General features: G+C 31.6%; 1 protein-coding gene and 2 long non-coding RNA genes across 3 annotated transcripts; all 3 read right to left on the reverse strand.

Moving 5' to 3' along the window:
- Positions 1-6: 6 nt before the first annotated feature.
- LOC143057845 (uncharacterized) lies at positions 7-1,221 on the reverse strand. Its single transcript, XM_076231275.1, has 2 exons — positions 1,048-1,221; positions 7-634 (listed from the first exon to the last, which is right to left on the reverse strand). The coding sequence occupies exons 1-2, from the start codon at positions 1,163-1,165 to the stop codon at positions 114-116; spliced, it is 639 nt and encodes a 212-aa protein (XP_076087390.1). The 5' UTR covers positions 1,166-1,221; the 3' UTR covers positions 7-113.
- Positions 1,222-7,915: 6,694 nt separating this feature from the next.
- Positions 7,916-19,289, reverse strand: LOC143057931 (uncharacterized). The gene is made up of 3 exons (XR_012972874.1): positions 19,084-19,289; positions 8,416-8,602; positions 7,916-8,101 (listed from the first exon to the last, which is right to left on the reverse strand). It is a non-coding gene; the product is annotated as an uncharacterized LOC143057931 (long non-coding RNA).
- Positions 19,290-21,581: 2,292 nt separating this feature from the next.
- On the reverse strand, positions 21,582-23,769 carry LOC143057074 (uncharacterized). Its single transcript, XR_012972621.1, has 2 exons — positions 23,594-23,769; positions 21,582-22,806 (listed from the first exon to the last, which is right to left on the reverse strand). It is a non-coding gene; the product is annotated as an uncharacterized LOC143057074 (long non-coding RNA).

Below are 23,769 nucleotides of genomic sequence, written 5' to 3' on the forward strand. Positions count from 1 at the left end.
TTATTACTCACCACTTTTTCATAAATATCGAGTCTACAAGTACCTTTAAATAGATCGACACAAGCATAACAAAACAAATATTTGACAAAAACCTTCAAACTTTTCATTCTTAATCACGTTCGAAATGTCTTGAAAAACACGTATATGTTAACTACATCAATTATAATGATTAAAGAGAACACAGCAACAATAATCAAAGCTCCAGTATAGCCAATATAGGCCGACGACGGTCTAGGGTCGTTTGCACAAGTAAGGCGGCGGATTGTAGAAGATAATACGTCTTTGTCCACTGCAAGCAGTTTTTTTAATTCTTTAATTCTCTGTTCAATATTAATTGTTATGTTTAATGATAAAGAACATGCGCATATGCAAAGGCCATTTGTTGTTCCGGAACTGACACCCGTAGTTGTTTCTGTTATTTCGTGGTTGTGGGTTGTTTTTTCGGTCAAGGTTGTTTCTGGAATATCAATGATATAGGTCGTCTTCGTGGAAATAGTTGTTGTTGTTGAAACCGGTTGATGCATGGTGGAAGTTGGCATGTCGCTTGATATTGATTGAGCTGTTGTTGGTTCGGCTGTTGATGTTTTGTCTGTTGTGGTTACTATGTCTGTTGTTGCATCAGACGTTAGTATTTCTGAATAAAAGTACGAGGAAAGATTGGACACGATCTTAAATCATGTTATTAATAATATAAGCTTATAATTGAATATTTTGAATGCAAATGAACTTCAATATTTCTTAATTTTTCGTCTTTTTATCTATCTTCTCAATATGTTTGTTGGTTCGCTATCATGAACCAGATTAAGAGGAATAAGATATTGTCGGAAGAGTAAATTCACATACAGAAATATATTGATTTAATTTAAGAATAAAGAATGGATATGCTTTTAGCTTTTAGATAAAGAATGTACACATTAGTCACTACTTTTACAAAACAGCAACAATTATTATAGATGTAAAAAATATGTAAATGCATCGGTACTTTTTAACATTATATTGTAGATGCAATCAAAATTACAAATTTCAAAAGTTCATTTGTAATCTTACCTTGACAAACAGGTAATTTGCCATCCCATGTACCATCAGTTAGACAAGTTCTCGTGAGATTCCCGGACACCAACGCATGTCCTATGTCACATGTGTAATGACATGTGTCACCATACATGTTTCCCGTTTGGCTTATCAACGTTGATCCGCTGTTAACGACTGGTGTTTGACATTGAATGACTGAAAAACACACTAAAATGTATGAGGGTTTGGGTGGGATTTTCAGAATAGAAAATGAGGGGCAATGCGCAGATTAAAGGGACAACAATATAAAATAGAGAATAATTGGGTGCTAAAATATACTTAAGATAATAAGTGCGAAGCTGAAGATTTACACTTGTATAGTTAAACCCTGTAGTGACCCCCCTCCTCTACCACCCCTTATGCATGCTGTCAAGAGAATCACGTGCAGTCATAACTATTGATCTTTATTGAGATTTGTTTTTGTTTTTAATTTTAATTTTTCTTTATCATAAAAAAAAGCAATTTTTGTTATAATATTTACAATACGATATATGTCTACAATCATAAACTTATTGTTTGCAACCGTTGAGCAATTTGACATGGGCGATAAAACACCAAAGAAAATAAATTTCTACAATCGTAAAATTGTTCTCTGTAAATAACTGTAAGTAAATTGAAATAAGCGGTAAAATACAAAAAAAATAAATAATTCTACAATCATAAACTTACTTTCTTTTACCGTTGATCATGAGCGAATTGAAATGAGCGGTAAAACACAAAAATCATAAACTTACTTTCCTTAAAGTTAAGCGAATTGAAATAAGCGGTAAACCGAAAAATTCATAAACTTACTTTCTTTTACCGTTGAGCAAATTGACATAAGCGGTGATAAACATGAAGAATGTGTCCATAAACCATAAGGCTGCGAAATGGTGATACAATTTGTATTGATCAACTGAGCCGATTCCAAAGGATCCCAATTCGTCCAGTCTTGTGTCACTCCTTGATGGGTTTCCACTCCACCAGTGTTTTCTACATATCCTATATAGTAAGTCCCTAAAGTTGTTAGGCTTCTGTATCAAATAAATAAATAACTGCTTGAACTTTATACAAATAACCCTGAGGGGTTCATGCTTATATATTGGCGAGTTTTGGATGTGTCTATGGGCCACTCGATATCTCTCGGCCGGAAGTCAGAATAAAATTCTCGGAACTTCTCGAAAGTTTTCGGTAATTTATACAGGTCTTAACAGGTTGTTATCAACGTCTTTGATGGCCCTTGACGACGCAATTATATTTGTTTTAAAACGACCACTGTACACTGTATGTATCAATTATAACGTGATATTGTCTGTTGTCTCGATAACATGTAAACTAATTATGTTTGAAGATTTAACCACGGGATACTGTGTATTTCACTATAGACTTTTGGGAGAGAGCATTCTGGTTAAAATATTAATATTAGATCGGAAAACAGAAAGATAATATGCTTATCAAAAGTATTTAATTCAATCGGAATCAAAGAAATGTATACAAATTATATACTGTATTTATGTTTCTAAAGAAACTAACAATGATTGAAATCGGAATATTTTCACAGTTGCAATTAAGAAATGAAGTAGTTTATATATGACAAGATACTCTGCTTTGGCATTTTTGAATATTCATTTGTAAAGGAAGCATAAAAATTAAATCTAAATAAATTCTTACATCCTACAAAATAAATGTTTATAAACAATAATCATTATATTTCTACGTTAATTATTTCATACCATTTTAGTATTTAGGTTTTATGAGTATTTATTATTTATTTTTTTGTATTGTAATATATCCATAAAACGGAAAGTAAGATAAATTTATTAAATTTTTGATTTTAAACGGTCGTGAATCAAATACTTGTGTGTTTTCAATTCATAAAGCATGATTTTAAATCCTTGCAGCTCACAACAACCGTAAAAATAATTTACAATAATCACAACAAAATTTAAATACAACCATAATGTTGATTATTTTATACTGTTTAAGTATGGACTTAGAAGTCTTTGCTTATATTTTGTATAGATATATATTCACATAGTGGAATGTTAGAATTTAAAAATTGATTCATTCGATAAATAAAATATCTATCCATAAATACTTGACGTTCGTGTTCATTGATATTAATATATATTCTAACAAAAAAATACTAACAGGAACGTTAGCTTATTATAAAATTTTTATTCAATTTTAGTTTGTATGTTTTAATAGTTTAACCTTATAGCATCTACATATTTGTACTATGATACGGTTCTGAAAATTGTATTCATTGTGTTGACCAACTATGATGACCCTTCACGTCTAGATTCATTCACATTATAGATCACATTTCAAAAGCACACTATCGGTTTGCGATCTCAAAAATGCCGGATAAAATGTCAATGAATCCGGAGTCAAAACATTTATTGTAGGCCGTTTGACATTCGAGTTCAACTATTAGATTAAGATATGTGATGACGCACATGCGTATTCTTTTCCTGAGTATCAGTGAGATGCTTTCTATTTACTATTTTGTGCGCTAAAAGACTATTTGCATGCAATACTATTAAATTCACTTGTGAAAGCTTATTTTCATTTTCGTTATCTAAATTCAGGACACGGCAGAAAGAGCTTTACATGTGACTTTCAAGCACGGTCATCATTACTAACGGTATTCTGACCTCGAGTTGTTTCTCTTTTGTTTCTTTTTTGAGTCACAGTCTTATTATAAACTTTGACCTTTACAAAAAGCTAAGGATTGTCTACCCAAGGAATAGATTCTTTTAAATTTTTTCATTCGATCGTCACTGATGTTTTTTTGTAGACTTAACTTGTGTCTGGCATATATTATTTTAATTCTGGTATTTTTTTTTATATCTACATACCTTTTTATGTAAATTGGTTATTTTGAAAGTGTGTACAGGTATTCATAAACTTCTGAATTAAGAAATTCTTCGGCAAAACTCAGTTTCCCTGTAGAATGTTTGAATTGATTTAAGTAAAATCAGGAAATCCTTAAAATTTTAGATGTTTTATGAGACCAAAATAAGTCTCTTCATAAGAGGTCCCAATCACATGCCACGGGTTTCACCGCATACAATATCTGTCATGAGTAAAGACAGCTTCAAATACGAGTTGAGAATATAAAGTCATTCATGTACGAAACAAAATATAAAGATATGATAGAGAAAATAAATGCATCCACAATTCCAGATTATAAAGCAAACTGAGCGCGTAAATTTATATTGCGAAAGGTTTGTGCAATTTGCATAAGTCATCCGGTTAGTAGAAATTAGGATTTGCCAAAGGGCTATAATCGGAAAAAATATGTACAATCCCAAGTAATAAATAAAATAGTCGAGCTTTAAAATAACTATTCAAATAGAAGCTGTAAATATATACTTTCAACTGGCTTCTTCTATTCAAAGTCAATTGTTTCAATTCAAAAGCAAACACAAATTCAGCAACGATCTTTTGATGACCCGGCAGTCAGCGGTCTTAGGTGCATGTATTGTTTTTTTTAATGTAAAACAATTAAAACTTTAAAGCTAACGGTTTGATTCATATACACACTTATGAAAGAAAAACAAGAATAATATAAGATAAATTATATCCAGATTATCAGTGGAACATTGGTAAGGCTGTAGACATGTCATTAAATCAAGGTAATTGGCCAACTATTTTTTTTCTCAATGAGTTCGTACTTGCATTGACAATGCGATTGATAAAAATGACCAGGATATTAATAGGTGATATCAATGCAATATTCATTTAATCGACGTATTCACTTTTGATTTTTTTTTTTAGATTTTTCAATAAACTTTGGAATACCATGGCACAAAAAAAAACGAAAAAACGAAAAGACAAAAAATATTAAAAAACACTACAAAAACCGAAGACTGGTCAATGTACGATAAAACCCATGGTTGGTATCAGGTGCTCCCGAAGGTTAAAATGATGGTCAATTTCTAGCATTCTTCCTGTAACTCAGATTTTGACATGTTACAGTCGGCGAAAAGAGGGCGACATGAAAGCTTAATACTAAAATTTATGATAAAAAAGATGATTTCTCATTTCCTATCGTTAATTATCCATTTTTTGATGGTGACGTTCCTTTTCACCATCTTACGGTGCTTATATATCTCAACTTGTACGATTCGCTCGTGTATGTAACAATGTTTTAGATTTTAACGAGAGAAATTTATGTATTACTGAAAAATTATTACACCATGGTTTTCGATATCACAAAAGAGGGACGAAAGATACCAAAGGGACAGTCAAACTCATAAATCTAAAACAAACTGACAACGCCATGGCTAAAAATAAAAAAGACAAACAGAAAAACAATAGTACACACGACACAACATAGAAAACTAGCTAGTCAAAACATTAGTCAAAACATTTACTAAATTTTATCATCGGTATAAGGACATCATTCGGAAATATAGCTCAACATGAAGACTTCTTATACGTTCAGGTATGTCACATCCAATATTTTATGGAAATATTCTTTATAAAGCACAAAAATGTCAGTATTCACCTCAGAAGCTTACAAAACCTTTAAATAGACTTATTAAGAAGGGATATAGTTACGATACTTTTGTCGGGTCATTAAAGATTGCATATTTTGGCGTTAATATTGATTCACTTATAGGGTCTTTGCATCGGAACTAAACACATTTATTATTAATAAACCAGTTGTTGGCATGACACGGGTTATGTTCTTCTCATATATGTTATGATGGTATGATACTAAACCCGTCACGGGGAGGATTGTGCCTGATATTCATATGATGAAGACATAATTTTTCAATCAGTTTAATTGATGTCTGGAGCTGGCATGTCAGTTAACTGCTAGTAGTCTGATGTTATTTATGTATTATTGTCATTTTGTTTATTTTCTTTGGTTACATCTTCTGACATCAGACTCGGACTTCTCTTGAACTGAATTTTAATGTGCGTATTGTTATGCGTTTGCTTTTCTGCATTGGCCAGAGGTATAGGTGCAGGGTTGAGATCTCACAAACATGTTTAACCCTGCCGCATTTTTGCGCCGGTCCCAAGTCAGGAGCCTCTGGCCTTTGTTTGTCTTGTATTATTCTAATTTTAGTTTTTTTTTTGTTTTTAGTTTCTTGTGTACAATTTGGAGTTTAGTATGGCGTTCATTATCACTGAACAGTATATATTTGTTTAGGGGCTAGCTGAAGGACGCCTCCGGGTGCGGAAATTTCTCGTTGCATTGAAGACCTGTTGGTGACCTTCTGCTGTTGTCTGCTCTATGGTCGGGTTATTGTCTCTTTGGCACATTCCCCATTTGCATTCTCAATTTTATAAGTTTTGGTATATATCTGAGCTGTGTTTATCAATCCACAAATATTCCATAGCGGTCAACCAAATAATGATGGTACCGGTAAAATGTTCAAAGCGATGAATTCAAGTATATCACAGGGAACTTCTGATTCAATTGCTACGGTGAAATCAGCAACGTTCAATCATTGTTCGGTACGCAAGCTCTGTAATATCGAATCAAATTGGATGTATGATATACACCAAATGCAGGCGCTGCTAAAATGTTGCTATATAGAAATGGGAAAGCTTTTGTCATCTAAAGCGTCGTAAAGTTAAGTTCTCAACCGGAATCGTAGTACAATTTGAGACAGACGTAAGTCAAAAAATAAGACGTAACTGTATCTGCTGTAAACCCTTTTTGAAGTCAACAATTTTGAATTATTTGGTGAGAGGAAATCATCTATAAAGCGCAATCTATAATTGTTCGTTTTTTTCTTTTCCTCTTCTTGCTTTTGGGGATTTTTTTTATAGCATATGTATTTATTTCAAGCTTAATTCATCTCGGTGACTAGAACTGTTTTGTGTTTACAACATACCGTATTTTCATTAGCCAATTAACCACCCTCTGTGCTTCAAGATTTGGAATAATGGAATAGTCCAGACTACAAGCACTTATAGCCGGTCCAGTAGTAGTGTCAATCCAATAACAATATAGTTTTAACCCAGATGTGTATGAAACTCCATTTTCCCTACAATCTCCATAGTCGAATTTGATAACTACAAATAAAAAAGATTTATTTTTTTACTCATATCGGATTCTTTTATTAGAATCACCTAATCGAACATGCATTAACGATTACGTAATATGTAGGGAAAATTCCAATTGACTGTTTTATAATAATATCTCTTCAAGCCGATGGATTTAGATGTTCATGATAGCTAAATAATAATATAATGCACATGAAAATGTAACTGACGCTTCGTATTTTATTAGTGCTACTGAATTATTGCCTGCTCGCAATTTTAAATACTGACAGCTTTTCCATATGCAGTGACCCTCACCATGACACATTTCGTTAGAATATCACAAATCGCACTGTGCAAAAACGTGCATAGAGAACTTAGTTTAATTATTAGAGTATTACGTGTATATGATCAATATGAATTAATACTTCTATCGTTTAAAATATATGCATTCATTGGTTCAATAAGTTTTTTTTCAACATAATGACTACCAGAATAGTTATCAAAAGTACCAGGATTATAATGTTATACGCCAGACGCGCGTTTCGTCTACATAAGACTCATCAGTGACGCTCAGATCAAAATAGTTAAAAAGCCAAATAAATACAAAGTTGAAGAGAATTGAGGATCCAAAATTCCAAAAAGTTGTGCCAAATATGGCTAAGGTAATCTACTCCTGGGGTAAGAAAATCCTTAGTTTTACGAAAAATTCAAAGTTTTGTAGACAGAAAATTTATAAAAATGACCATATAATTGATATTCATGTCAACACCGAAGTGAAATTTAGCAGAAACTCGGGTTTAGATAACTTTAAAAACAAATACAATTACCCAAAGAGCAGAAGGCTTCGCTGTAAAGTGTACAAGATATGTCATCCCAGTGTCCATCGATGAAGGCAACACATGTATTACTCGGGTCCATTGCATCAGTAAACGCCGAATAGGACTGTGGCTTTCCACTTACGTCTATAACTGTGTACTGTGTGGGTGTTGTGTAATTTAATGTGTATCCAATATGATATATAGCTCCGCTCGAAGATCCCCTTTAAAATAGATAATTCATGTATAATGCATGTATATCTAAGTTATTCCTCAATTATATACTGCCTTTTCTATTTCATCGACATAATTACGCTTCTGACGCATGATATTATAAATGAAGCATTGTTGCATTTTTTTTTATAAGGAAACTGTTTAAAACCTATAGATATTCAAAATACAAAGTATTTCTACCCCAGGAATAGAATTCTTAATCTATATTTCGCAAAAATTTGGAAATTTTGGCTCCTCAACTTCTAACTTTATCTGGATGGATTATTATATCTATCAATGAAGCTGTCGAATGTCCTTTCCTTACCTTTGTAATGCTAACTGGTGCAAAATATAACCTGCACCACTGTCAGGTACCCATGCATAATCAAACATTCCACAGTGCGCCGTGCTATGTTGCTGAGGAGAAAAGTCAATCCAATAACAAATGACATAATTTTCATATGTATAAGAAGCTCCCATCAATTGGCAATCTTCGTAATTGAATGTTGGTTCTAGAAAAAAATTTATAATATAGACTAAAATAATATAAGCTCTCAATTAGAGTACAATAAATTTTCTAATAAACAGAGGCGCAAATGTAATCGTCTACATTGTATCACTAGCATAACGCATTTCTAAATGTACATCTTTTCTATTCATAGAAAAATTACAATAATCCATTTCGAAATCTAATCAAAACTAGGTTATATTTTCAAAACGGGTATGTTTTGGTTGATGTGAATTCACAACAATTGAAATTCAACCAATGGCGTCATGACACTTCGAACATTGAAATCACTCATAATACATTAGATTCTTCAACGACCTGATTATGGTCAGGTCATATGTCTCCGTACGTCATATGAATTCGTACTATGCATGTCTTTTCAATGAAAATTGTGACGTCACAATGACAGTATGAATTCTAAATAGTTCGTAAACCCTTCAGACGAGGATGTATATTATTGTGTATGTTTTGATTTATTTGATTTGTTGAGAAAGAGATAAATGCATATATGTTCAACTATCTTTTCAATGGTAGACCAACAAATGCACATAGAAAAGCGATGTTTAACAGTTATCAATAATGATAATAACAAATGTAGGCTGATGTCGATATGAGCATATATCAACTTCTAACTTCGTCCTAAGTCGATATCATTCTTTCAATTCGATAAATTCTTGTATCGACCGCATACAAAGGCAGACTTGGGATCAATTACATTGGAATGTAATTAATTAAATTACACATTACATCGCAAAAATGATCAATTACACTAATTACACATTACACAGTTTTTGAAATGTAATTAATTAAATTACAATTACTTTACTAAAGTAATTAATTAAATTACACATTACATTTCATCATGATATTTTTTAACAATATTATACATATATATAAAATACATGTGTAAAATATTCATGTAAGCATAGTTTAAGCGTTGCAATTGATAATCATTAGTTATTTTAATGTTTTTTCATTTAGTCTAAATCTCTCTTGTCTGAACACTTTGACAGCAATTCTAAACAGTCTTTCGACAGGAGCTAATTTCACAGATATTGCTTGGTCAGAACATGGAAGTTCCATGATCAGAAGATCATCATATTGATAGAAGAGGGAATTTGTTCCTATTAGCTTGCTAATACATTTAGGGGTATTTTGACATCTCAGAAATGATGTCATTTAAATTAATCATAATTAAATAAATAAATTATTATATAAAAAAAATATTACAAAGTGTACTTGTCACAATATTGAAAATAATTTTTAGTACAAACAATGTATATAATGTCTAAATATTAGCAATATTTTGCTAATTAAATAAAATACATGTAATAGCGGCATTACCCTTGGACATTTTAATCTGAATAATTGCTGTTTGTTTTTACAGCTGTTAATTTTTATTTCTATAATCCTTTTGTGTATACTAATTTAGCAAAATGGTTGTGTGCAGTGATTTTAAATTCTAATTGAAAGAAAGATTTTTCACAGTGACACATTTTTTTGTTTTTGTTTAACAAGATGATTAATTACTTATCAATCTATTAAGTAAAAAGTAAAATCACAAAAATACTGAACTTAGAGGAAAATCAATTGGGAAAGTCCATAATCACATGGCAAAATCAAACAAAACGCATCAAAAACGAATGGACAAGAACTGTCAAATTCCTGACTTGGTACAGGCATTTTCAAATATAGAAAATGGTGGATTAAACCTGGTTCTATAGCGCTAACCCTCTCACTTTAATGACAGTCTCACCAATTTCCGATATTTCTTAAAAACTGAACAACACTAATATATGATCCTCACATCCTCACACTAATGTATGATCCTCACATTTTACAATTTATATTATTAAACACAAATCCTTATCTTGAACACCATAAAAGTACATGTAATTGAAATGTAATTCAAAATTAATTGAACATTACATGCTTTTTTCAATGTAATTAATTAAATTACCATTACATGTAATTAAAAAAATGCTCATTTACACATTACATTCAATTACATGGAAAATTGTAATGTATTACACTAACTACCTTCACATTTTCAATTACCCCATCCCTGTACAAAGGTCATAATTGTATCATATCATACAAATTCGATGTTTTCAATATATTACTAAGTTAAATCAGTAAGTATTGATATCATTCAGATTTATCGCCGTGCAATTTATGTATATATGTTTATTTTGTTCAGTATCATATATTTGGTGTTGATTGAGTGGATCTCCAGCAAACATCAGCTAAATGAATTTGGATTTGCTATCGAGTAGGTTGACATTTAAAGGCATTATATACATGTACAGCTTTTGTCGATTAAGGGACTTTATTGGTTGCAAGTTTATCCTCAGTATTCACTAACCGTTCATGAGTGCTCAACCTCTCTTATCCTGCGTTTCGCTCTATTTTAGCTTTGAGTTTGTGCGTCATTCACATACGAAAAATCGGGGTAAACAAACCGCTCATTGATCATTCATTTGTAAAAGGTAGGCAAGGTTATAGAAACATAAACCAACATGTTGTTCAGAGGTTATCGTTTATTGATGTGGAACTTAAGTGTTTCTCGTTTCTCGATTTGTTTTGTATTAATTAGACCGTTGGCTTTCCTGTTTGAATGGTTTTACACTAGTCTTTTTGGGGGCAATGTATAGCTTGTTGTCCGGTTGAAGCCAATGTTACGTATCGAAGGCCGTATTTTGACTCATAATGGTTTACTTTTACAAATTTTGACTTGGATGAAAAGTTGTCTCATTGGCACTCATACCACATCTTCTTATTTCTATTGACTTCTGGTTTATAATGTATGATAGGGCTATATTTTTGATTGTTTTCTGAGGATCTTCGGATTGCCATTTCATACATAGATATGTCTGTAGATATCGTATGAAAAATGGCGTATACAGAGCATACGATGATTACCATGTTGATGTACATTTTTTGACTCTGTTAAAGAGGCCCAATAGGGGTGTCTAAGTAATCACATAATCACAATGTTTTGCCAATATATTCACATAATCATTATTTTATTTAACAGGATAATATAATAATGAAAAATACAGTCCTAGCTTATCAAATAATAGTGAAATATTTGTCAAGTAATTATCACTATAAACATGGCCAAGGAATCACATAATCATACACCCCATAAGGAGGCTCGTTAAAGTCATATGAAACTTCAAATATAAAAAAAAGTTAAAAGCGTTGCATATACTTGAATGGCCAAGCTTTATTATAAACAAGTATATGTGGACTTTCCTGTAAAATAAAATCTTTTCTCTTATAAAAATCTTTAGAAATGAACTGATGTTGGAATATTGTCTTCCCGTACTTTAATACGCAGATATTTTCCCGTATGTAGTAACCTTAAGTACAAGATCGTGCATGTGAACTTTTGTCACAATACAGCGCATGCGAGATTGAAAACCGTGATGACAAAAAGTAAAAAAAAATACACTGTAGGATAAATAGTAGTTATTGATTTTACAAAAACAAATTAAATACACGAAATAGTTTAACAACTGTTAAGGATCAGTTTAATAAACAAATATGAACGCATGGAAAAATAAAAAAAAATCATATAGAATATTATAAATTCAATGATTTCCCGCGTACTTCACGATTCTACGTTGATTGATATTCAGTGTCACAATCCGGAAAACTTCGACAAACAACTCGAAAGATAATAAGTTTGCGATTCAAAAATCACTTAATGAAATATTAATTGTCGATAATACGTTACTGATTCGTAACGAATGTTGAAAAAAAACTGTGCAAAATTGAGAATGGAAACGGAGAATGTGTCAAAGAGACAACAACCCGATCAAACAGCAGATATGCATGTATCGGTTCAATAATTTCCATGACAAGTCAGAGCTGCGCTGGATAGAAATCGACCTGTGCAAGTGTACACACTTAAGACTTTGATTGATTTTTAAATATTCAAATACGAAATAAGATATTAATTTTGGTCTGTTTTGTAGGTTTTTTTTTATATCTTCTGAATTTTAGAACAGTTACAGACTATGCGTTGAGGTAAATCTACCCGAAATAGGTTTAATAATGGATGTATTGTTATCACGTTTGCCTAATTGTAATTATAAGAAACTCTTTCATATGACTTTACGAATTAATGCTATTCTGTTGTTTTTCTCCCATCCTTCGTTTAAATTGTTTAATTTTGTAATTCGTAAAGTTTTTTTATTGTGCTATTACTTTAACATTGTTTACTTTTCAAGCGATGTTGAACCAATGCACCTTTTTATGCCCTTCATAAGGGGATTATGTTTTTCGGTCTGTGCGTGCGTTTATTCTTTCGTTCGGGAGTTTGTCTGTCCTTCCGTCTATCCCGTCCCAAGTTATTGTTTTTGTTCGAGGTATTTGTTTATGAATTTGAAGTCTGTTCAATTTGAAACCTAGTACACATGTTCCTTATGATATGGTCTTTCTAATATTTATGACAATATACTTTTTACCCCAACATCCTGGTCCACTTAACATAGACATAGACAATGATAGTGCGAGTAGGGCATACGTGGACTTATGACACATTCTTGTTTGTATTCTAATTAGATATTTTGGTTTTAATCCTCTGCAACATTTCAATTTTATTTCTTTCCGTTTTGAATTTTCCTCGGAGTTCAGTATTTTTAAAGTTTTACTTTTATCTTGTTAACAGGCTAGTGATCACTCTAGTTAAACTACTCAAATCACCTTTACACCAAGATATGCGATGCTTTGTTTAGAACTAGTATGAGGTAAAAATATAACGATAGAAGAGTGAGATTTTTGATGTTTTTTTCTTTAAAGTACCAGTACTGTCTATGTTACTTACGAATTCCTTGACAAAATCTAAATTTCCACATGATGAAAAAAATATATGCCGGAAAATGAAATATTTGGTAACCATTTAAATATAAATGTTACACTTTAAAATATGTGTTTTCCAACTAAGCTTGTTCTCGGCTGTATTTTACACTTGTGTTAGCATTAAATACAAGCGGATTTCAATTTAATATTTAACGATCGTCACTTCTCAGTTACCCGTTACACAAAACTATACTCCAGGTAAGTGAATAAGATCGAACATTATTAAATAAGAAAAATATCAAATTATCTATATAGCGTATAAGCTATAAATTTCATCAATTGAATGTCCCATGCTTTTGCTTTCTTAACGTATTTTTTACTGTCTTAAGCTTTCAGGAAAAGGTTATCTATTTTAGTGTATGTTGATCTTGGTAATCTGAATTTGTAATTTAATTTGTTCAGAAGATGAAACGTTTGTCTTATTTGCACTCATACCACATCTTATTACATCTATTGACTACTGGTTTATAATGTAAAGTAGGGCTTAATATTTGATTGTTTCTTGAAAATATTTGAATTGTTAAAAACTTAATACTAAGATATAGTTAGTTATCAAAGGTACCAGGATTGTTATTTTATACACCAGACGCGCGTTTCGTCTTCATAAGACACATCAGTGACACTCAAATAAAAAAGTTATAAGGCCAAAGAAGTACAAAGTTGAAGAGCATTGAGGTATTAATAATCCATAAAGTTGATTTAAATACGACTAAGGTAATTTATTCCTGGGATAAGAAAATCCATGGTTGTGTTACATGAAATATATAAAAATGACCATATAATTTTAAAAATCGTATGAGGAATGAAACATACAGAGTAAATAATGCTTATGTTGAAGCACATTTTCTTACTCTGTTAAGGAGGCCCTTCATAGGGGTATCTGAGTAATCACATAATCAATGTTTTGCCAACATATTTCAGATAATCATTATTTTTTTTAAACAACATAATGAAATATTCAAAAATACAGTCCTAGATTATCAAATAATCAAATAATTGTAAACTATTTTGTCTGGTAATCATCACTTTAAACACGACCAAGTAATCACATAATCAAAAGTCCAAAGAGGAGGCTTGCTAAAGACATATGAATCTTCAAATTTAAAAAAAAAAGTTACAAGTGGTTTATATACTTGAATGGCTAAACTTTATTACAAACAAGCAAAGGGGACTTTCCTCTAAAATAAAATCCTTTATCTTATGAAAACTTAAGAAATATACTTATGTTGAAATATTGTCTTCCCATACACTAATTCGCCGATATTTCCCCGTATGTAGTAACATTAGGAAATAGATCGTACTAGAGAACTTTTGGCACCACACAGCGCATGTGCAAGAGAAAAACTGTGATGACAGAAAGTGATGACATAAATTAAATGAACTTACACTGTAGGATAAATAGTAATTATTGATTTTACAAAAACAAATTAAATACACTAAATAATTTAACAACTGTTAAGGGTCAGTTTAATAAACAAATATGAACGCATGGAAAAATATATAGAATAATACCAATTCATTAATTTTCCTCGTACTTCACGATTCTGTGGTGAATGCTCATCAGTGTCACAATCCGGAAAACTTCGACAAAAAATCGAAAGATAATTAGTTTGAGATTTCAAAATCACTTCATTAAATATTAATTGTCGATAATACGTTATAGAATCGTAATGAATGTTGAAAAAAAACGTGCATTAAGGACTTAATTATTATACGACAAAAAAAAATCGAGAATGGAAATGGAGATTATGTCAAAGAGACAACAACCCAATCAAACAGCAGATATGCATATATCGGTTCAATAATTTCCTTTACAAGTCAGACCTGCGCTGGATAGAAATCGACCTATGCAAGTTTACATGCATAAAACTTTGATTGATTTTTAAATATTCAAATATGAAATAAGATATTACTTTTTTTCTATGCGTAGAGGTTTATTCACCGACAATACTAGTAGGTTAATAGATGTATTGTTGTACATTTGCATAAGGTCAAATTCTATTCGACACAACTCTCATATTCATTATAAGTAACTCGCTTCATATGACTTTACGAATTAGTTATATTCTGTTGTTTTTCTCCCATCCTTCGTTTAAATTGTTTAACTTTATAATTCGTTAAGTTGTGTATTGTGCTATGACCTTAACGTTGCTTAATTTTCAAGCCATGTTGACCCAATGCATGTTTTAAGCCCCTGAAAAGGGGATTATGTTTTTCGTTGTGTTCGTGCGTTTATTCGTTTGTTCGTTCGTTCGTCCGTGCTGAAGTCTATCCCGTCCCAAGTTATAGTTTTTTTTTCTATGTTTGTTTTAATGAATCTGAAGTTTGATCAATTTTAAAACCTAGTACATATGTTCCCTCTGATATGATCTTTTTAATGTTAATGCCAATATAGTGTTGACCTCACTATCATGGTCCACTTAACATGGACATAGACAACGATAGTGAGAGTAAGGCATCCGTGTTCTATGAACACATTCTTGTATGTATTTTGATTAGATGCTTTAGTGTTAATCTTCTGCATCATTTCCAATCTTATTTCTTTCAAAACTTTTTGTCATGAGTGTACGAGGTTGATGTGCAGGAAAACTATATCATATTTCTTGTTGGTGTTTAATGCCACTTTTAGCAGCCTTTTTGGATAGTTTTTATTGGTACATGTATAGGATGATTGAGAAACTAGCAAAAAACACTAATCTTCTGTGTATGTATGACAACTGACAATCGTAGTCAATCAAAAGAGGAGTCGAACACACACCTACTACGAGTGGATCGAACTGACAGCCTGAGTGTAGAAAAACAACAGTACTGTTTTTGTTAACAGGCTGGTGGTCATTGTAAATAAACTATACAAACCATTTGTACACCGAGGTATTCAATGTTTTTTAGAACTAATATGAGGTAAAAAGTATCAAAACATTAAATTTGAGATTTTGATGATTCTTTTTCGATTACACAAGTACTGTTTATGTAACATACGAGTTCCTTGACAAAATCTAAATTTCCACATGAAGAAAAAAATATAAGCCGGAAAATGAAATATGTTGCTAACCATTTCAATATGTTTACTGTTATTTAATAAACTTTACACTTTAAAAAATGTGTTTTCCAAATAAGCTGGTTCTCGGCTGTATTTTACACATGTCACGTGTTAGCATTAAATACAAGCGGATTCTAGTTTATTATGTAGTGATCGTCACTTATCAGTTACCCGTCAAATAAAATGATACTACCGGAAAGTGAATAAGATCAAACATTATCAATTTAGAAAAATATTCCATTATCTATATAGTATAAAGCTTTCTTGAAATGGTTATGGATGTTCTTATATGTTTATATTGGTAATCTGAATTTTTAATTTGATTTGTTCAGAAGATGAAACGTTAGTCTTATTCTCACTCATACCACATCGTAATGTATCTATTGACTACTAAATTATAATGTATGGTTAGGCTAAATATGTGATTTTTTCTTGATGATTTTTGAATTGTTAAAAACTTAATACTAAGATATAGTTATCAAAGGTACCAGGATTATAGTTAAATACGTCAGACGCGTGGTTCGTCTACACAAGACTCATCAGTGACGCTTAGATCAAAATAGTAATAGAGCCAATCAAATACAAAGTTGAAGAGCAATGAGGACCTAAAATTCCAAAAAGTTGTGCCAAATACGGCTAAGGTAATCTATTGTTGAGATAAGAAAATCCCTAGGTTTTTTAAAAAAATTTAATGTATTGTAATAGGAAAATAAAAATGACCATATGATTGTAAATATCATATCAGGAATGAACACACAGAGTAGAAGATTCTTACCATGTTGATGCACCTTTTCTAACTCTGTTAAAGAGGCTCTGCATAAGGGTGTCTAAGTAATCAAATAATCACAATGTTTTTCCAACATATTCACTTAAATTAATCAAAAATACAGCGTTAGATTATCAAATAATCAAATAATCGTAATATGTTTATGTCTGTTTATCATCACTTTAGGTGTCATACCACCAATTACTCCCTCAAATTTAGAACGTATGTGAAAGTAGGCCTACTCGGACAAAAATAGTGCATTTGATGTCATTGTTCACCTCAACTAACCAACAAATCTGCAGAAATGAAACTTTTGTTGAAAGAGAAATATATTAAGACCATTTTGAGCCAAATTTTACCTGTCTAGGAGTTTGCATTTAAAATTGAGGACGAATGCGCTCCATGGTATACTAATTTAAGATTTCCAGAAAACCAGGGGTTATTTTTAGTGGTACCTCCTTTCGGGAGCTCTCTTCTTTCTTATATAATTTTGAATGTATGTTGAAAATTGGCATGCAGAAAGGAGACACCTGTACAATTCAGCATATACCTAGTTTCTATGAAGTTAAACTTAAGGTAAAATATTTAGAAAGCTGTGAAAATTGCCAAATTTGGTTAAACAGATAGGGACTTTTAATTGGTGGTATGACACCTATACACAAGACCAATCACATAATCAAAACCCCAATAAGGAGGGTCATTAAAGCGATGTTGACCCATTGCATATGTTTATGCATCTCATAATGAGATTATGTTTTTCGATCTGTGCGTGCTTTTAGTCTTTCGTTCATTCGTTTGTTAATCCGTCTTTCCGTCTGTCATGTGCCAAGTAATAGTTTATGTTCGAGGTATTTTTAGATGAATTCGAAGACTGATTAATTTGTTACCTAGTACACATGTTCCTTATGATATGATCTTTCTAATGTTAATGTCAATATAGGTTTTACTCAAAATATCATGGTCCACTTAACATAGACATAAAACAGGATAGTGCGAGTGAAGCATCCGTGTACTATGGACATATGATTGTTCGTATTCTATTCAGATCCTTTGGTTTTAATAATTTCCAACATTTTTGGTGTATTTCTTACAAAGCATTTAGCTTACGTTCTTGTTGGAGGGTTTTCAGTAACCGCGTGTAATATGCAGGAAAATTATATCATAATATAATAATAATGTTATATCTAGACCAATGATATTTATTGATCTATTCATATTTCTTGTTGGTATTTAATGCCACCTTTATCAGCCTTTGTGGATAATTTTTATTGGCAGAGTAACATGGAGTAACCAGCGAAAACCACTGATCTTCTGTAAACGTAGAAACAGTGGCAATTCTAGTAAACCAATATAGAAGAGGGACAAAAGATACCAGAGGGACAGTCAAATTCATAAATCGAAAATAAACTGACAACGCCATGGCTAAAAATGAAAAAGACAAACAGACAAACGTTAGTACACATGACACAACATATAAAACTAAAGAATAAACAACACGAACCCCACAAAATAACTAGGGGTGATCTCAGGTGCTCTTGAAGGGTAAGCAGATCCTGCTCCACAAATTATAGATATCCACATGTGGTACCAGTCGAACATATCTGCTACGAACGGGTTTTGAACAAACAATTACATTTGTGATTACTGTACATAAACTATTTGACCACTTGAACACCGAGATACCCAGTGGTATTATAAGTACTAGAATGAGGTTAATATTTATAAAATATTAAGTCTGAAATCTTTGGCGAGTTTTCTTCATTTCTTTTTTTTATTTTACAATACCAGTATTTTCTATAATAGTACTTACGATTTACTTCACAAAATCCTAATTTCCACATAAAGAAAAAAATGCATGCCGGAAAATGGAATATTTTGAAAATATTGTTGATAACCATTTCAAAATGTTAATATAAGTATATTATCTAATCAAGCTGGTTATTGGCTGTCTTCTACACTTGTTAATGAGCGAAGCGTTAATGACAAGCAGATTTCAGTTTATTACGTAACTCCTTAGTTGTTACATAAAACGATCGAAAACGCTGCTACCACCAGCTAAGTAAAAGAGATCAAATAGTATCACATTAGAAAACTATTCCATTATCTATAGTATATAAGCTATACATTTCATCAATTGAATGTCTCATGCTTTTATTTTGTTAACGTACCTTTTACTGTTTAAAGCTTTTAGGAAATGGTTATCGATTTTATTATTTGTTTATATTGGTAATCTGAATTTTTAATTTGATTTGTTCAGAAGATGAAATGTTTCATTCAATGAGTGTCAGATTTTCTAACAATAAGTATACAGGTACAAAATTATCTATAAAATAACTGGCTTGTTTGCTATTTTTCCATATTTGTCATATACAAATAATGTATCAATTACTCGTTCTTTGTTGATCCGATTCTGTGTTTGGTAATCAGATATACCCTCATCGAAAGGTTCACAAAAGAGGATCCTCTGTCAGACTGTAGTCTTTGAAGTAATGAACATACAAGATGATCCATATAAAGTCCTATTCACACATATGAAACCATTCACATGAGCACTTTTTATGTCAAGTATTGTTTGCCTCAATGGCAGACATATCAGTTGTTAGCACATCCGGTAGATATGCATCCGCTATTTGATTTGTTGATTTTGTTTTTTAATGTAAAATAAGATCTAAATATTTTCCCTATTTATTGGACTTTAGTTTTTTTTCTATATGAATTGGATTTTGAATAAAACAGCATAATTATGCAACTGAGATAAGAGTTGATTAACAACACAAACGTCGCGTGCTTTCAGGTATGCAAGTATGGTAAAAATGTTTGACAAATATCAGAATATAATGCCCTCATCAAATTATAAAAATCATTGATACCAGTGGTGTAAAAAAAGTAATTAGCATGCTATCTTTGATTAGTATAAACATCGCTGCATGATATATACTTGAAAACTTTTCTCAAACTAGATACGACACGCATTGTACGAAAAACGAACAAAAAATATCTTCTAAAAAATTTACAGCAAAATGACTTGAGAGTGTAAATAAAGGTTATATATTTTACTAGCTTGCTTGCTAGTCCTACAGACAGATAGTTTGATTATCTGTCGGACTTGTCTACTATTAAAGGAGGGTAGTGTTCCTTACCTTAAAATGACTTCACGATTTAAATAGCATGCAAGCTAACCATATATATATAACATGTGCCTACACACTCAAGTCATTTTGATATAATATGGTGAGATGACAAGTGCTAAAAAAAATTGGTTAAAAAATGAAAAATGAACGAAAAACAAACATGTTGACACTTATAGAACAAATATAATGTCGTATAATTCATAAGATTACCACCAATAATATAAACATCTCGAACAATTTATAAATTTTTAATATACAAAAATCAAAATATGTATTATTGGCTTTCTCTATAATGCATACTCAGTTATGTACTACATAAGTAAATTGGATTTTATTTAATCACAATACAGCTATTTGTCAAATGTTTTCAGTTCAAATGTGTGGTTTGCTTGCATGCTTTGTTGTTTGAAAAAAATGTTTGCTCAAGCTTTGTAGTAAAGATTGACATCTGCAATCAATAGCTTGTAAACATGATGCCTAAAAGTTATTGGATGTTTAGTATAATGTTTACAAGCTGAAACCCGCCTATCGATTACAGATCTCAATCTTAATAACACTGCTTGAGAAAATATTCATACAAACAAAACAAGCAAACCAACAAATGCGTCAACTACAAGCATTAAGAAATAACCCTTACATTTTTTTCATTTCAACCAATAAGCTTACATAATATAATCCTATTTCTTTTTTCAATTCATTACAATTGGACGTCATTTACAGCCGATAGCATTGAGTGTGAAGGTATAGGTTATCTATTTTGTTAGCTTGCTTGCTTTTTAAACCGTGAAGTCATTATGATAGGTTAGTTATACTACCCTCCTTTCGAAGCAGCCTAGTCGTACAGACAGATAGATTGATTATCTGTCGGACTAGTCCTCTCATTGGCATCGGCTTTAATAAAATTTGACTCTGTTCCATCACTCATTAGCATCTCACGGCCGTGGTTGGTATATAGTAAAACAAACATTCTGGTGATAAAAACTCTTTAGTAGATAAAAGAAAACCAAGTGGATGATTGTGCTATTATCTTTTGTTAAATCGTTTAGCCCGCGTCGGAAATATAAGTCATGTTTTCACATCTGCCTATCTGATCTAAATAAATTAGCATTGTGTCTAGTTTTCTATTATTATGGAAAATGTAGCCAACAAATTCAAAATTATACTGAAAATTCGCTGGTTTTTGGTTTAAACATATTTTATTTACTCAAAGTAAAATGGATTGAACACAGGTAAGCCAAACTTATGAAGTCCTGTCCGAATAACAATACATTATTATACAATATTAATATAAGCTTGCAATAATTCAAAATATACAATACTTTACGTATCTATTAATTGAAAAAGATGAAACAGAAATAACGTTAGTTTTTTAAATGATGATGATGATGACGTGGATGTACAGCATTTACACTTCTACATAACAAGAACTCTGTCAGACCTTTCAATAAATTCGAATACATGTTTAAATATATTGACCTTTTGTTCATACGAGAAGTTTTGACTACCAGATATTCAGGATAAGGTCACCAGGAAGCCATCTTAGATTGTTCATCAGAATTTATCTCTGGTGTGTATATAAATAACATTATATTCATTGGTTATAAATATCAGTGGAACAAACAATAACGATAGCTTGAAAATACTACAAAATTGGGACGGCCATGATAAGACAAACAAGAATCTGCAGATTAATCACCATAATATTAACAATAACTTTTTATAACTTTTAAAATGTGTATATAAACTCTTTATAGAATCCAGGATTAAATATTGTATTTACGACAGACGCACGTTTCGTCTACAAAAGATTCATCAGTGACGCTCGAATCCAAAAAAGTAAAATTAAGTACAGAAGTGCTTACTCCTGGCTGGTGATACACTATGGGAATTAAAACTCCACCAGCAGTGGCATCGACCCACTGGTTGTAAATAAACTCATCATAGATCTTTATATCCCTTTCTTCAATATATATGTACTCTGAATCTCAATCAAAATGTCTTGCAAAAGAGATATATGTTAATTAGATCAACGATTATGATAGATGTGAACACAGCACCGATGACGATAGCTCCAGTATACCCAATGTAGGCCGACGACGGCCGTGGATCGTCCGCACAAGTAAGACGGCGGATTGTAGACGATAAGACCTCTTTGTCAACCGTCAGGATTTTTCTTAATTCTTCAATTCTCTGTTCAATATCAATTGTTATATTTGCAACCAGGGAGCATGCGCAAATGCAAAGACCAAATGTTGTGCCGGAAAGTGACAACGTGGTCGTTTCTTCCACTTTTTGGTAATTGGTTGTAGTCTCCATGACGGTGGTTGTTAATGTTGATGTTGATGCGTCGCTTGATTTTACTTCAGGTGTTGTAATCACTTCCGTTGTTGTTTGGGATGTTTCTACAAAAATAAAGAGGAAATATCAATTTAATGTAACACCGTACAATTCTAATGACTTTATAGTTGTTATAAAGAAATAAGCTTCACTAGAATTTTTTTTACACACTTCAAAATTTCCGTTTTTTCTTTTATCACTTTATTTAACAGTTTATTGAATAGATCTCATTTTTGAATTTATAATTTTTATGAGTTCTGATATGTGTGCATATATTATTCAGTGCAGAAATGGATTGTTTTAATACTTATTTTGTCATGTGAGCGCTTTTCTGAATATACCTTTTTCCAGGAAAGCTAAAATCGATAAAACATATGAAAATTTGGGATGTTTCACGAGAGAAAAAAGAATGCGAAACCATTTAATGTCAATGTTGACTGACGGAGAAAAAACCTTAGTTTCTTTTCAATTTCAACATGTATCAAGTACAAAATACAATATTCTACATCCATGTCTGCATTTTGTAGATGGTAGATTCATTATGTATTTCTATTGCAATTTTGACGTTGAATATCTATTTAAATGAAGAAATCATATAATCATAAAATCTTATTGTTTTTAACAAGATAGTTAAATTATCAGGACCTATTTGGTCTGCTAATAATCAAATAATCACAATATTAACGGCAAAGTAATCACAATATCAACGGCAACGTAATCACAATATAAACGGCAAAATAATCATATAATAAAAAAACCATGAGGAGGCTGTTAAATGTATTGACACATTCAATCATTAGCCATGACAAATAAGAATAACAATGTGCAATCGTGAGCATTCATTTAACTTACTACGACAGACTGGTGGACTGTAGTCCCAAAAACCATAAATTTGACAAGTTCTCGTTAGATTTCCGGACACCAACACATGTCCTATGTCACATGTGTAATGGCATGTGTCACCATATATATCTCCAGCTTGACTTATCAACGTTGATCCGTTGTAAACGACTGGTGTTTGACACCGT

This window comes from Mytilus galloprovincialis, chromosome 13 (assembly GCF_965363235.1).
Source record: "Mytilus galloprovincialis chromosome 13, xbMytGall1.hap1.1, whole genome shotgun sequence".
NCBI classification, from domain to species: Eukaryota; Metazoa; Mollusca; class Bivalvia; order Mytilida; family Mytilidae; genus Mytilus; species Mytilus galloprovincialis.